The following is a 12,716-nucleotide window of genomic DNA, read 5'->3' as shown; positions in this document are numbered from 1 at the left end:
AAACTAAAAAACAAACAAACAGAAAATATCTGGAAGGATTCACATCAAAGTTAAGAGTCCGTACACAAAAGGGAAAAGACGGAGAGGTGACCCATGAGAGCAGCTCTGGCTGTTTTCAACCACTGTTTAAGGGTCTTTTTAAAGGTGGTGGAATTGTCCCAGTTTCTAACACGAGTTGGCAGTGTGTTCCAGCACTGTTCCTCTGATGGACTCCACCATTTGGCCAAACTTAGTCCTGCATCATTGCACATCAGTGTCCTCTAGTGCTCTGGTGTTTACTCTAGAGCAGGGGGTTTCAAATTCATTGAATGTGAGCCTCCCCTTGGAATAGGTAAAGATAACAAAGCCGCCCCCCCCCCCCCCCCCCCCCCCAGGTCCCTACAGTAAATGCATCTTTCCTTTGTGTTCCTACAATGGTGTGTTTCAAAAACAACTGATAGCCCAATACATGTATTTTTTTAATTGTATTTCTTTTAACAAAGTAGCCTACATTCTTAAAAAAAAAAGGCTTATTCATAAAATGTCCATCCAAATATTTCCATCTTAGAGGCTACTTTTAGCCTACTAAAACATCACGAACAGAGGGAACAGAGGGCCTAAAATTGAACTGTCATTAGAACAATTTCATAAACAATCATTTTCAACAGCAGACTAAACAGACGCCAATGTCCAACTTAACTCATGTCAACAGGAGACGTCAACTGAAATAATAATAATAGGCCTAATAATAATAATAATAATAAAGATAGACGTCAACATATTCCAGATTCTGATTTACTTTTTAGGCTAATTATACACAATTTAAACCTGTTGCTATTTTAACAACCATGTTCTCAAGCGTTCTCAATGCGAACAATGCGGACGCGCCTTTGATGCGCACAGCTGTTCAATGCGGGGTTGTACAGAAGACAGAAACAGCCGCAAGTCATTTTGTACTTGTAGCCTTGACCGGTATTTATTTTTGATCAGGGTGAGAGCAGAAAACCCACATTCACACAGGTAAGTGGAGGTGAAGGGGATCAGGACTCTCATGGCTTTTGCGGACACATGGGGAAACTCGCTCTCGACACTCAACCAGAATCGCGTAATCGGCATTTCCACCAGTCTCTGTTTCAAGTCCACATTTGAGCTGAGCTCAACAATAGCCTCCTCCTCTTGTATGCTCAGATCATCTCGGACTGTGGGTGGGAATGAGAAGGGGTTTCTGACCCACTGGTTTCCCAGTGGCTCCTCTCCGAAATACTGTCCGAACTGGTCCCGCGCCCACCCGCTGCCGCATTGTGCACTCCCGCTCCCGCAAAAAGATAGGATTTTTAGTCCCGCTCCTGCCCGCACCTGTCATATTTTGTCCCGCTCCCGCTCGCAATTCCGGCATGATTCAGACATTCGCGTTACTTCTCACGGAAGTTCTTGTCATTGGCTTGAGGAAAGAAACATGATCTTAGCTGCGCACACCACTGTGGTGCACATGGTGCAGGAGCGCATTAGATGGCACAAGCAGCTGAGGCTTTACAGCAATAAGCCTACCCAACATACCTACCAAAATCTACCGGGAATAATACATTGTACATATGTTATATGCTACTCCTCACATTTCCATTCTTGGAAGTAAAAGTATATATTTTTAGTTAATATGATTTTAAACACAGCGTGGAGGAGCCCCGCCCTCTACTTTGAGTGGATTTGAGAATAAATAAATAAGCCTACAGCTCACGTTACATTGATTTAAATGCAAACAAGTGGAATGAAAACAATATGTGTTGTTAATTACCCTACATTTTCTAAACCCAGAATGTTGAAAATGTAACATCTAATCCAATTATTATTTAAGTAGGTTGCCCTGCCCCTCGTCCTTGTGCAATGCGCATCTCCTGAATAAAAGGAGAGATAGATCGCGCTTTTGAACTTCTTTTAGTTAGGCTTTATTTCTTCTCAGTTTCTCAGTTTCCTCTCACGTTTTTAGTTAGCGGGACTGCAGCTTATCACCGCTCCCGCACGAGGTACTCCCCCTCCCGCCCGCGCCCGCAATGAGCTTTCAAAATGTGTCCCGCGTCGCACTGCTTTGCGTTGGGTCCCGCGGGAGTGCAGGGCTCTAACGCAGCCTGCTCAGATGCGCGCTGATGACCTGTTTCACAGAGCTAAGCGGCAGCGCTGTCTTCTCCAGCGCATCCTCCAATGTTGGGAACATTTCAACAGAGCCCCTTCCAATACGGGCACACCACACATCCAGCTTCTTCCTGAAGCTGGACACTTGGTCGTGTGCCGTATACACATTGCACTCTTTGCCCTGGAGAGAAGTATTCAGGGTGTTGATCCGCTCGAAAATGTCAGACAGATATGCCAACAGTTCATGTCTTCCAGATGTTTTGCGAGAGGGGAGTTAATCTCGGTGAGGAAGAGGTAGACTTCTTCTCGCAACTCGCAGAGCCTGGTGAGCACTTTTCCCCGAGAGAGCCACCTCACCTCGGAATGCAGGAGCAGTTGCTTGAATTGAGCGCCCATTTCATCGCACAGGATTTTAAACAGGTGTGCGTTTAAGGCTCGTGATTTAATTGTGTTCACAATTTTCACTGCATTATCCAGAACCGCACGCAATTCGTTGGGAATCGTTTTTGCTGCTAAAGCCTGGCGATGAATGATGCAGTGTTTCCAAACAGCGGCAGGGGCAACGGTCTGCACTTGTTTCACAAGACCGCTGTGACGGCCGGTCATGGCCCTTGCCCCATCCGTGCATATGCCACAATACCGACTCCACTCAAGGCCTTCAGCCTGGTAAAAATCATTCAGCGCCTTGAAAAGTTCATGTGCTGTTGTGCGGGCAGGAGGGGAACGCATAAACAAAAAATCTTCACGCACACTTTGCTCTTCGATAAACCTGACGTACACCATCAATTGAGCGCAGTGTGCAACGTCAGTGGACTCATCCAGTTGAATGGCGTGGATGGGGCTTTTGCGAACACTGTTCACCACCTGCTCTTTGACATCGTAAGCCATGTCGGATATTCGTCGCTGGATGGTGTTGTCAGACATTGGGATCGTGTCAAGTTTAGCTGCAGCTGCTTCTCCCAGCATCACAGAACACATATCTCTAGCTGCAGGGAGCAGAAATGTTTCTCCATCAGTATGGGGCTTGCCTGCCTTCGCTATATGGAGAGCAGCTCGATAAGATGCCTCAGTTGCCTTAGCGTTAGTGGTGCCAAACGAACGCATTACTGCTTTTTGTGATCTCAATTCATCAAGTTTCCTCTCAAAAAACTCCAGTGGTTTGTCAACTAAAGTCGTGTGTTTCGTTGCTAAATGACGGCGCAGTTTGCATGGCCGCACACTGTCATTTGCCAATGTCTCTTTACACACTACACATTGCGGCAGAGGTGCGCTCTCAGAACCAGACCACGAACGTAAACCCTAATTTTAAATATTCGGGATCGTATTTCCTACGTTTTTTGGGGGGCTCCTCCCTTTCTGCTGACTTCTGTTGTGGTATCAGAAAACGATGCATTTTTCATTAGTCCTGCTTATTCACACACTGAGATGTTGACAGAAACCGTTATATTTCTTTGCGCGTTTTCGCCGGCTCGCCGCGCCTCCCCTGCGACTCTTTGGCGCCCCCCAGGGGAGGCGAGCCTCACCTATTGAAAACCACTGCTTTAGAGGATTCTGTCTTTATGAAATCCTGTAATAGTGGAGGGGCTAATCCTTTGGAAACCTTAAAGATGAGACAGACATCCAAAAACAGCTGATAGCTATCAAAGTCCAAGATTTTGCACTCTGATGTATGTGACCATGTTGTATAACAGTAGGAAATACGAAGAAGTAGCACTGCATGCGTAGAAGTCTTCGCTGACTCCATAGTTAGGAAGGGTCTCGCATGTTTGAAATTTGATAAGTTCAATTTAATTGTATTTGTGACTTTTTTAACGTGTTGCTTAAAATTGAGATGAGAATCAAAGATTACCCCGAGGTACTTAAAGTGTTGAACCACATCAATTGTCTCTGCATCCACCATGACTGATGGTTGCTGTCTCTCTGTTGGTTGCCGGGAGTAAAACATACAGACTTTTTAACAGTTTTGGAGCCAATGGGACACTGGCACCGTGGCTCCTGAGAGAATTGCAGCAGCTTCTTGAATTGAATTGGCATGACAGTATAATGCAGTGTCGTCAGCATATGGTTGCATCTTTATATTTCTACAGACATGTGGTAAGTTATGGACATTTAGGCTGAATAAAACAGGACCCAAAATTGAGCCCTGGGTACTCCAGCCGAAGAAGTGAGGTATGAAGATGGCAAATCACCAATTTGAACTCCCATTTCCTGTGCGAGAGGTATGATTTCATCCAGCAGAGGGCACTATTTGAAAAGTTGAAATAGGAGCAGAACCAGAGAGGGCAGGGACACGAATAAACATGTTGTTATTTACAATTTGTTATACAAGATATACATCACGTTACAAATTATGTAAAACTACATTAGGTACACCTGAGAAGAGCAGGAATAGCAGAGGCAGCTGTAAAAAATAAACTAAATTCAAAATAAAATCCGAAATAAAACTTAATTGCAGTGAGAAAGGTATGCGTGGGGTTACTACACTATTGTATTGAAGCACTCGACGCGGCAATTGCAACAGTCTCAGGATTAAACGACTATTGTTTGGATAGGAACCAAAGTTTACACGTCTGTTTCCGTGAACCCCGCGGATTGTCGGACCCCTACAATCTGTGGATTGTCATTGGTTTTCGCCGAACCACGTCATAGCTCATTACCATAATACTAGCTTGAGTTTAATCGCTGGAATCCGCTCTGGTTGCTCAGCTCTCTTCGCCCCTGGCGAATCCACTCTGGTCGCCCAGTTCGCTCACCTTCCATAGAGAAATAATTATTTCCGGCGCTCAGGTAACGTAGGTCGCTCTTGGTGTACAGCATGTGGCCGCCGTGGCAACGCGTACAGTGCTGGGAAGGGGGCGGAGCCTAGTGGACCAGAAGGAGCGACTGTTTGTATCGCTGTTGTGTTGAGTGTAGTGAAAGTTCCGTCCAGAGCCTCCGTCGATGTATCTTGGTCGTTTGAGAATGTAGTGATGGGATACAAGCTGGGGTGAGGGGGTCGGAGATGCGCTCGCCAGAGTCAAACAGCGCAATACAGAGGAACAGATTAAAAATCACATGGTGTGAGATCGGCAGCAACGTAATCCAACGGTGGATGGTGAAGCCACAGAGCCAGCGCAGCGGAGGCAGAGGAGTGGGGCGTGCTGGTTGTAGCTTCGCTGGAAACGGGGGGCGGCGTTGGGGATTAGCAGCAGGCTAGCCGGTCGGCAGGTGGACACCGTCAGTGTTACAGGGAGGCGGCGTCCCCCGCACTGACAGCAATCCACGGGAGCAGACGGGCTCCCAGGAGAGCCGGCTGGCAACAGACCGGCCCACACCGGTGTGCTTTCGAGGGGCGCACCAGCACAGACTTATCCAGCCACAGGAGTCCCGTACAGGTGAGCCCTGTACAGGACTAGCTAGCTGCTAACGAGTGGCGAGGCAGTGGCAGAAAACGGGTAGAGACCGTTGGCTACTGATTCGGTGTCGCAGAGTGCTGGGTCTCGCATTCTGGACCTTCTTAAGCAAGCCGATTCTAGCAGATGGGTTTAAAATCCAACGTTAAAACTAGACTTAAAATAAAAATAACGAATACAGCGGGGAGGCGCGGCAGCAGCTTGCCAGCGGTCCCTCCCACGTCTACCAATAAGTACATCATGATTAATGGTGTCAAAAGCACGCTTTAAATAAAGAAATACAGCAGCTACAAAGCCACCCTGATCCAACAAGCTCTATGTTTTCTAGGAAATAACAGGTAGCTGTCTCTGCTGAATGAAATTTCCTAAATCCAAACTGCATTGGATGAAGAGTGGCATGGCCATTATTTCAGAGTTCAGTCAGTTCTGTGGTAACCCATTTCTCCGCTACTTTGGAAATTCTAGGAAAAATACTTATGGGTCGATAGATTTTGTCAGCCTTAAAGACGGGGGTGACCCGAGCAATCTTCCATGTCGATGGTACCGTTCCTTGTTTTATGGATAGATTTACAAGATGTGCAACTGGGTCAGCAAGAGCCTGTTTATTGGTCTTTAAAAGGTCACTAGTAAGACCAAATGAATCTCTGGCCTTTTTAGAGATGAAATATGTGAGCATTTAAAGGGCTTCGTAAGTTCCTCAACTGAGCCAATGAAAAATCTATTGATAACTCACAGTAATCCCCAGATTGTCAGTTAGCTCATCATTTACCTGTAGATCACTAAGATGGGGAGATAACTCATTTAGATTGTTCCATATTAGCTTTTAATTACCATTTTCCCCATTTATGGCCTCAATATAGAATCTGCTTTCACCTTACGGGTCATCCTTAAGACTTTATCTCTATTTTTCATTCATTTTATAATTTCAACCAATTGTTTCAACCTATTGTTCAACCAGAACAGATTATTTCTATGTTGCTTGGATTTACCTTTTTTTTTGTGAAGTGCATTATAATATCATTGACTTTTTTTAATAAAGTTATCTGAGCTAGCCTCAATGTCGTTATTTTCCAGAATATTAGACGTTCTAGATTTTGGATTTCCTCATTCAGGAATTGTTTCTGGCTTTTGGGTATGAAGTAGAACTGGTGACCTCTGGTGGATGCCAGAGGTCACCAGTAGAATACTTGTAGAATCACAATTATCAAGAATCGTGACCAAAGCATATCGTCCCACCCCAATTTATGTCAAATTGTACTCATCCATCAGCTGTTTAAGTTTTTTTTCCTGACTTGATGTCCCAGTTGATATTAAAATCAGCGAGTAGGATGATTTCCTTTTTCGAGTTGCAGTGATTTAAGATTGTCTGAAGATGATTATAAAACACATCCTTTGCTGAGGTGGATCCACACAAATCGCAGTAAAATACATTACAGAGCAGAGTGATGCATTTAGACCAATACACTCAGCGTTAACGTCTTTAGGCCACCTTATTAGTTCACGTTGAAACTTCTCTCTGACATAGATTAATACTCCCCCACCTCGCCCTGCTTCTCTAGCCTTTCTAAATACATTATATCCTGGAATGCTGGTAGCTGCTGTAGATGATGATGAATGTGTCAACCAACTTTCAGATATTCCAAGTATATCAATATTAGAGTCACTTAATAAATGTTTCATTTGCTCAGTTTGTGTTTTTCCTGGTTAAAAACAGCAAAGTGTGTCCTGGTTTCATTTCCTCTCTCTTAGCTGCAGATCCAGATGTGCTCAGACTCAACATGTGCTGCAGGCTGAATGATCTGCTGGAAGAAAATCAACGGGCAGATTGTTGTGGTGGGACGTTTTCTGGCTCTGTCTGCAGATTTGAGAGGTTCAGGAGCTAATCTTCATTATTGGGGGTCCTAGCAGCGAAGCTGCAGGAACCCATTGGATTAGTAGCTTTTCTTATTATTATTCCGCTACTTTCTTCTGCAATTGAAGTCTATGGCAGCCCCATGAACGCTATGGTAAAAAGTTGTGAAATTTGGCACACGTAATTAGCCAAGTGCCAAATTAAAACTCAAGAATTTTCATGGCCCAAGAGCTTACTGTCTAGCGCCACCAACACGTCAAAGTTCAAAGTGCATTCAGCCTAATAACTACTACTGGACTACTTGGTCCAAATTAAAAAAATGAGGCATCGTTGGAATCCTTGGATCATGACGTGTCCAACGTATGACGTCAATTCCGCCATTTTGAATTTAATCAAAAAGCTTAAAAAAGCATTTAAGGCCACAGAGATTGTCCAATTTTCACGAAACTTGGCACATAGACTATTAAGACCAAGCCGCACAAAAGTTATCGTGCGGAATTTTTAATTAGGCTTCCGATTTTCCATAAAATCCAATCAAACTTGAGGTTGACGCCGCCAAACCGGAAGTGAGGCCATATCTTGGCAACCATTTGATGTTATGAAGTCAAACTTCTAACCTTTCCTCACTTTACTCTCTTTATGTATATGTGATATTATTGTGGTCATTAACTCGTGTTTCCCTGTTCCAACAGATATCCTTTGAATGGTGTTACAGTGCCGCCGCAGCCGCGGCCCCCTTCCCCCCCCTCCCCCCCTTTCTGTCTTCTCAAACCCCAGCTGGTCGAGGCGGATGGCCACCCTTCCTGAGTCTGGTTCTGCCAGAGGTTTCTTCCTGTTAAAAGGGAGTCGTTTCTCTCCACAGTCGCCTCAGGCACGCCGCTCAGGCCGGGAGATTGGACCGAAAAACAAAACGTTTTCAGTGCAATCTGTTGGTTTTCTTAGCTAGGAAATTGTTTTTGAATTGGCTCTATATGAACGAATTTGATTATTTTATGAATTATTATTATTATTAATTAATTGAATTCCAATTGGCTTGAATTGGACTTACTATCTAAGTGCCTTGAGATGACATTTGTTGTATTTGGCGCTATATAAATAAAAATGAATTGAATTGAATTGAAAATTGAACACAGACTCATAACCAGGACGGTAAGAGGCCAACGAAGTTTGGTGACGTTTGGCCTATAGGTGGCGCTATATGTAGCAAAAATGCATTTTTGCTCATATCTTTGGATCCCTTGGTCCTAATTTCGAAAATGAGGTAACGTTGGAATCCCTGGATGCAGACGAGGTCAACGCACCTCATGACATCATCAGCGCCATCTTGGATTTTCCGCCATTTTGAATTTAATCTAAAACCTTCAAAAATCATTTCAGGCCACTGGGATTGTCCAATCTCCACGGGACTTGGCACATAGAATCTTCAGACAAAGCCGCACATAAGTTATCATGTGTATTTATTTAATTCACTTCCGTTTAACCGCAGCAGCCAATCAAACTCTACGCCGACGCGAAAATGGGACATTAGACCGTATCTCTGCGATGCATTGATGTATCGATGCCAAACTTGGTGCATGGACTCAAGACGCATTCCGGAGCAGCCCAAGCCTTGCCTATTGTGCTATTCTGCTAGGACCCCCACATCGCTGCTTGCAGCTATATTTTGTGTTTAAAGTCTCTGGGTTACATGAATTGAACCTGGTGGTGGTAATATTCTGGGTCTTTAATGGTTAGATGACAGGTTTGTAGAGTTGTTTTAACAAAGAGAAACAAAGGTTGAGTTAAAACGGACTGTTTTTCCCTGATGGCTGTTGAGCTGAATGGCTGCAGACCTCTGAGTTGTAAGCTGGAACAGAGGGTTAGTGTAAAGAATGTCATGTATTACCACCACTGTTACTTTTATTCATTTAAACCAGTGGTCATCAACCTTTTTCAGCCCAACCTCTACATGGTGTTTAAGTGAACAACTTGGACAATACTCTAGTTCCTTCCATCATTAAGAAATATTGTAGCTCAAGTTCCTTTTCAGTTTCATCATGACAAAAAGAATTAGTGAAAAAGCAAGAGTTTACTGCTTAAAAAGCTGAACGTGTGCAGAACACATCAGAGCACAGTGCTGATAGCTGAGGGCACTTATAAACGCACCCTCAGCGTTCACGTTTGATCTGTGATATTGAGACCTGTGTGGCTCGGTCTGTCCAGGTCCAGTTAGAATATGTTGGTTAGCTTAGAGAAATCTTTTGTGTGAACTTCAAAAGGATCGAAGTCTTCTTCCTCTCTGTCATTGCAGAAACATGGAGCCCAAGAGGGATCCAGATGGCACTGCTGTAAGGACTGTGGGAAAGTTATCAAACGATCAAATCTGAGGTATCATCAGAGGCTTCATACTGGAGAGAAGCCATACAGCTGTGACCAGTGTGGGGCAGCTTTCACTACATTAGATAATCTAAAGACACACAAACGTATTCATACAGGAGAGAAGCCATACAGCTGTGTTCAGTGTGGGGCAGCTTTCACTACATTAGGTAATCTAAAGACGCACCAACGCAGCCACACAGGAGAGAAGCCTTTCAGCTGTGGTCAGTGTGGGGCAGCTTTCACTACATTAGGTAATCTAAAGAGACACCAACGTAGCCACACAGGAGAGAAGCCTTTCAGCTGTGGTCAGTGTGGGGCAGCTTTCAATCAATTATCTAATCTAAAGAGACACCAACGTAGTCACACAGGAGAGAAGCCTTTCAGCTGTGGTCAGTGTGGGGCAGCTTTCACTCAATTAGGTAGACTAAAGACGCACCAACGTAGTCACACAGGAGAGAAGCCTTTCAGCTGTGGTCAGTGTGGGGCAGTTTTCACTCAGTTAGGTAGACTAAAGACGCACCAACGTATTCACACAGGAGAGAAGTCTTACAGCTGTGGCCAGTGTGGGGCAGCTTTCACTAGATTATCTGATCTAAAGACACACCAACGTATTCACACAGGAGAGAAGCCTTTCAGCTGTGGTCAGTGTGGGGCAGCTTTCACTAGATTATCTGATCTAAAGACACACCAACGTAGTCACACAGGAGAGAAGCCGTTCAGCTGTGATCAGTGTGGGGCAGCTTTCACTAGATTATCTGATCTAAAGACACACCAACGTAGTCACACAGGAGAGAAGCCTTTCAGCTGTGGTCAGTGTGGGGCAGCTTTCACTACATTAGGTAGTCTAAAGAGACACCAACGTAGTCACACAGGAGAGAAGCCTTTCAGCTGTGGTCAGTGTGGGGCAGCTTTCACTAAATCAGGTAGTCTAAAGAGACACCAACGTAGTCACACAGGAGAGAAGCCTTTCAGCTGTGGTCAGTGCGGGGCAGCTTTCACTCAATTAGGTAGTCTAAAGAGACACCAACGTAGTCACACAGGAGAGAAGCCTTACAGCTGTGGCCAGTGTGGGGCAGCTTTCACTAGATTATCTGATCTAAAGACACACCAACGTATTCACACAGGAGAGAAACCTTACAGCTGTGGTCAGTGTGGGGCAGCTTTCACTACATTATCTTATCTAAAGACGCACCAACGTATTCACACAGGAGAGAAGCCATACAGCTGTGGACAGTGTGGGGCAGCTTTCACTGCATTATCTAATCTAAAGACACACCAACGTATTCACACAGGAGAGAAGCCTTACAGCTGTGGTCAGTGTGGGGCAGCTTTCACCCAATTAGGTAGTCTAAAGACGCACCAACATATTCACACAGGAGAGAAGCCTTACAGCTGTGGTCAGTGTGGGGCAGCTTTCACTACATTATCTAGTCTAAAGAAACACCAACATATTCACACAGGAGAGAAACCTTTCATCTGTGGTCAGTGTGGGGCAGCTTTCACTGCATTATTTAATCTAAAGAGACACCAACATATTCACACTGCAGAGAAATGATTGGCTTAAATCAACAACAATTTTTACGGCAGATAAGCAAACATTCATCTGAGAGCAGAAACAGGAACTACCAATCAGAAGCCTTGCATTTGTTCAGATTAAAAGTCTTCTTTGTGGATTACCACCTTCTCTTGTTAGGACTTTAGTTCTCAATGTTCTGTGGGGAGCACATGTTTGAAGAACGATTGAAAGTGCTTTATAATTTGTTGGGATTGCTTTAACTGAGGACGGATCTCCCGACATTCAAGACAAACATGGCATCAATTGTGATTTGATGGACAGAACAAAATGCAGTCTGTTTGACAGTAGAAACATGTTTATTCTGTTATACTGAACATATTTGTTTTGTTTAAAGTTAAGATCCACAAAGTAGCTTTGCACCAGCTTTGTTTATTTATGGAAACATCTGAAGAAGCAATATTTAATTTCAGTTTGATGTTAAGTCGAGCTTTACACTTGTCTGTATTTCATTGTTCTGCATTTCATTAAAGGTCAGATGTTAACTTTTCTCATGCTTTTCATGTTCTTGCTACACAGATATTTTTGAAGAAAATGTGTGTTTGGTTATGAGGGAAAGTTGACCCATATCATCTTCCCCAAAGACCCAGAAATCTTTAACGCAGTCTGAAAAAGGTTTGGAGTTGTTCCCTGTACTTCCCAGACAGCTGTATGATGCTCATGACTGAAGCTGAAAGTTAAGGCTGTATTCCAACACTAAAAGGGCACAATGCTCAACTTCAAGCTGTGAAACTCTTTCAAATGTCTGTTGTGTTGGAATCAGATGTATGAACGGATTTTAGTCCAAACGTTATGGCTGCACTGAGGGAAAAGGCAGCTAAGCAGGCTAACGGTACTTTGAATTGAACCGTTTAACACGATAAAACTGAACTGATCTGTTTGTTGCTTCTACAACTGCTCAGTTACTCACACAATCAGGTACTGAGCAGATTTACCAAACAGACATTCTGCTGTAATCTCAGATGCTCTCAGTCGCGCTGCTCACGTTGATTTAGTCCACAACTCTTCTTCTTCTTCTGCTCCGACGGCTACAAAACTTACCCAGAACACCTGGTGGCAGTGTGCACACGACACCCTTATACTTTATTGGATTGTATCTACAAACTCAAACGCTGATCATTTAAACCTGCTTCAGGCTGTTTTTGTTACCTTTAGTTTTAAGCTGACTGTGTTTGGCGTACCCCTGAGCATTTCAGTGGAAAATGTTCAGCACAGAGTTGGAGTTGTATTGTGTTCTTGTGGTAACTACGTCCCCACAGCTATTATGTCCTTAAGAGTTTCTTAGAAAGCGCTTTCTGCCGCTCACAGTGGGAGAATCTCACTGACAAATCCCACTTTGGCCTAAAGATGTGATCAGCGGGGACTTTTGTGTTAGCGACTGGTGTTACGGTCCTGGCTGAACAGGAAGTAGCCACCAGAAATGCAAGACAGTCGC

At 44.2% G+C, this 12,716-nt stretch overlaps 1 protein-coding gene across 1 annotated transcript; it reads right to left on the bottom strand.

Annotated features, from left to right (window-relative positions):
* Window positions 1–2,092: 2,092 nt before the first annotated feature.
* On the bottom strand, window positions 2,093–3,030 carry LOC142387690 (zinc finger BED domain-containing protein 5-like). Its single transcript, XM_075472654.1, is given in 2 exon segments — window positions 2,093–2,383; window positions 2,386–3,030. Coding segments are annotated over 2 exon segments (936 nt in total).
* Window positions 3,031–12,716: the final 9,686 nt, after the last annotated feature.

The sequence above is a fragment of the Odontesthes bonariensis genome, chromosome 2 (genome assembly GCF_027942865.1).
Source record: "Odontesthes bonariensis isolate fOdoBon6 chromosome 2, fOdoBon6.hap1, whole genome shotgun sequence".
In the NCBI taxonomy this organism is placed as follows: domain Eukaryota; kingdom Metazoa; phylum Chordata; class Actinopteri; order Atheriniformes; family Atherinopsidae; genus Odontesthes; species Odontesthes bonariensis.
This window is presented reverse-complemented; position numbering and strand designations above follow the sequence as displayed.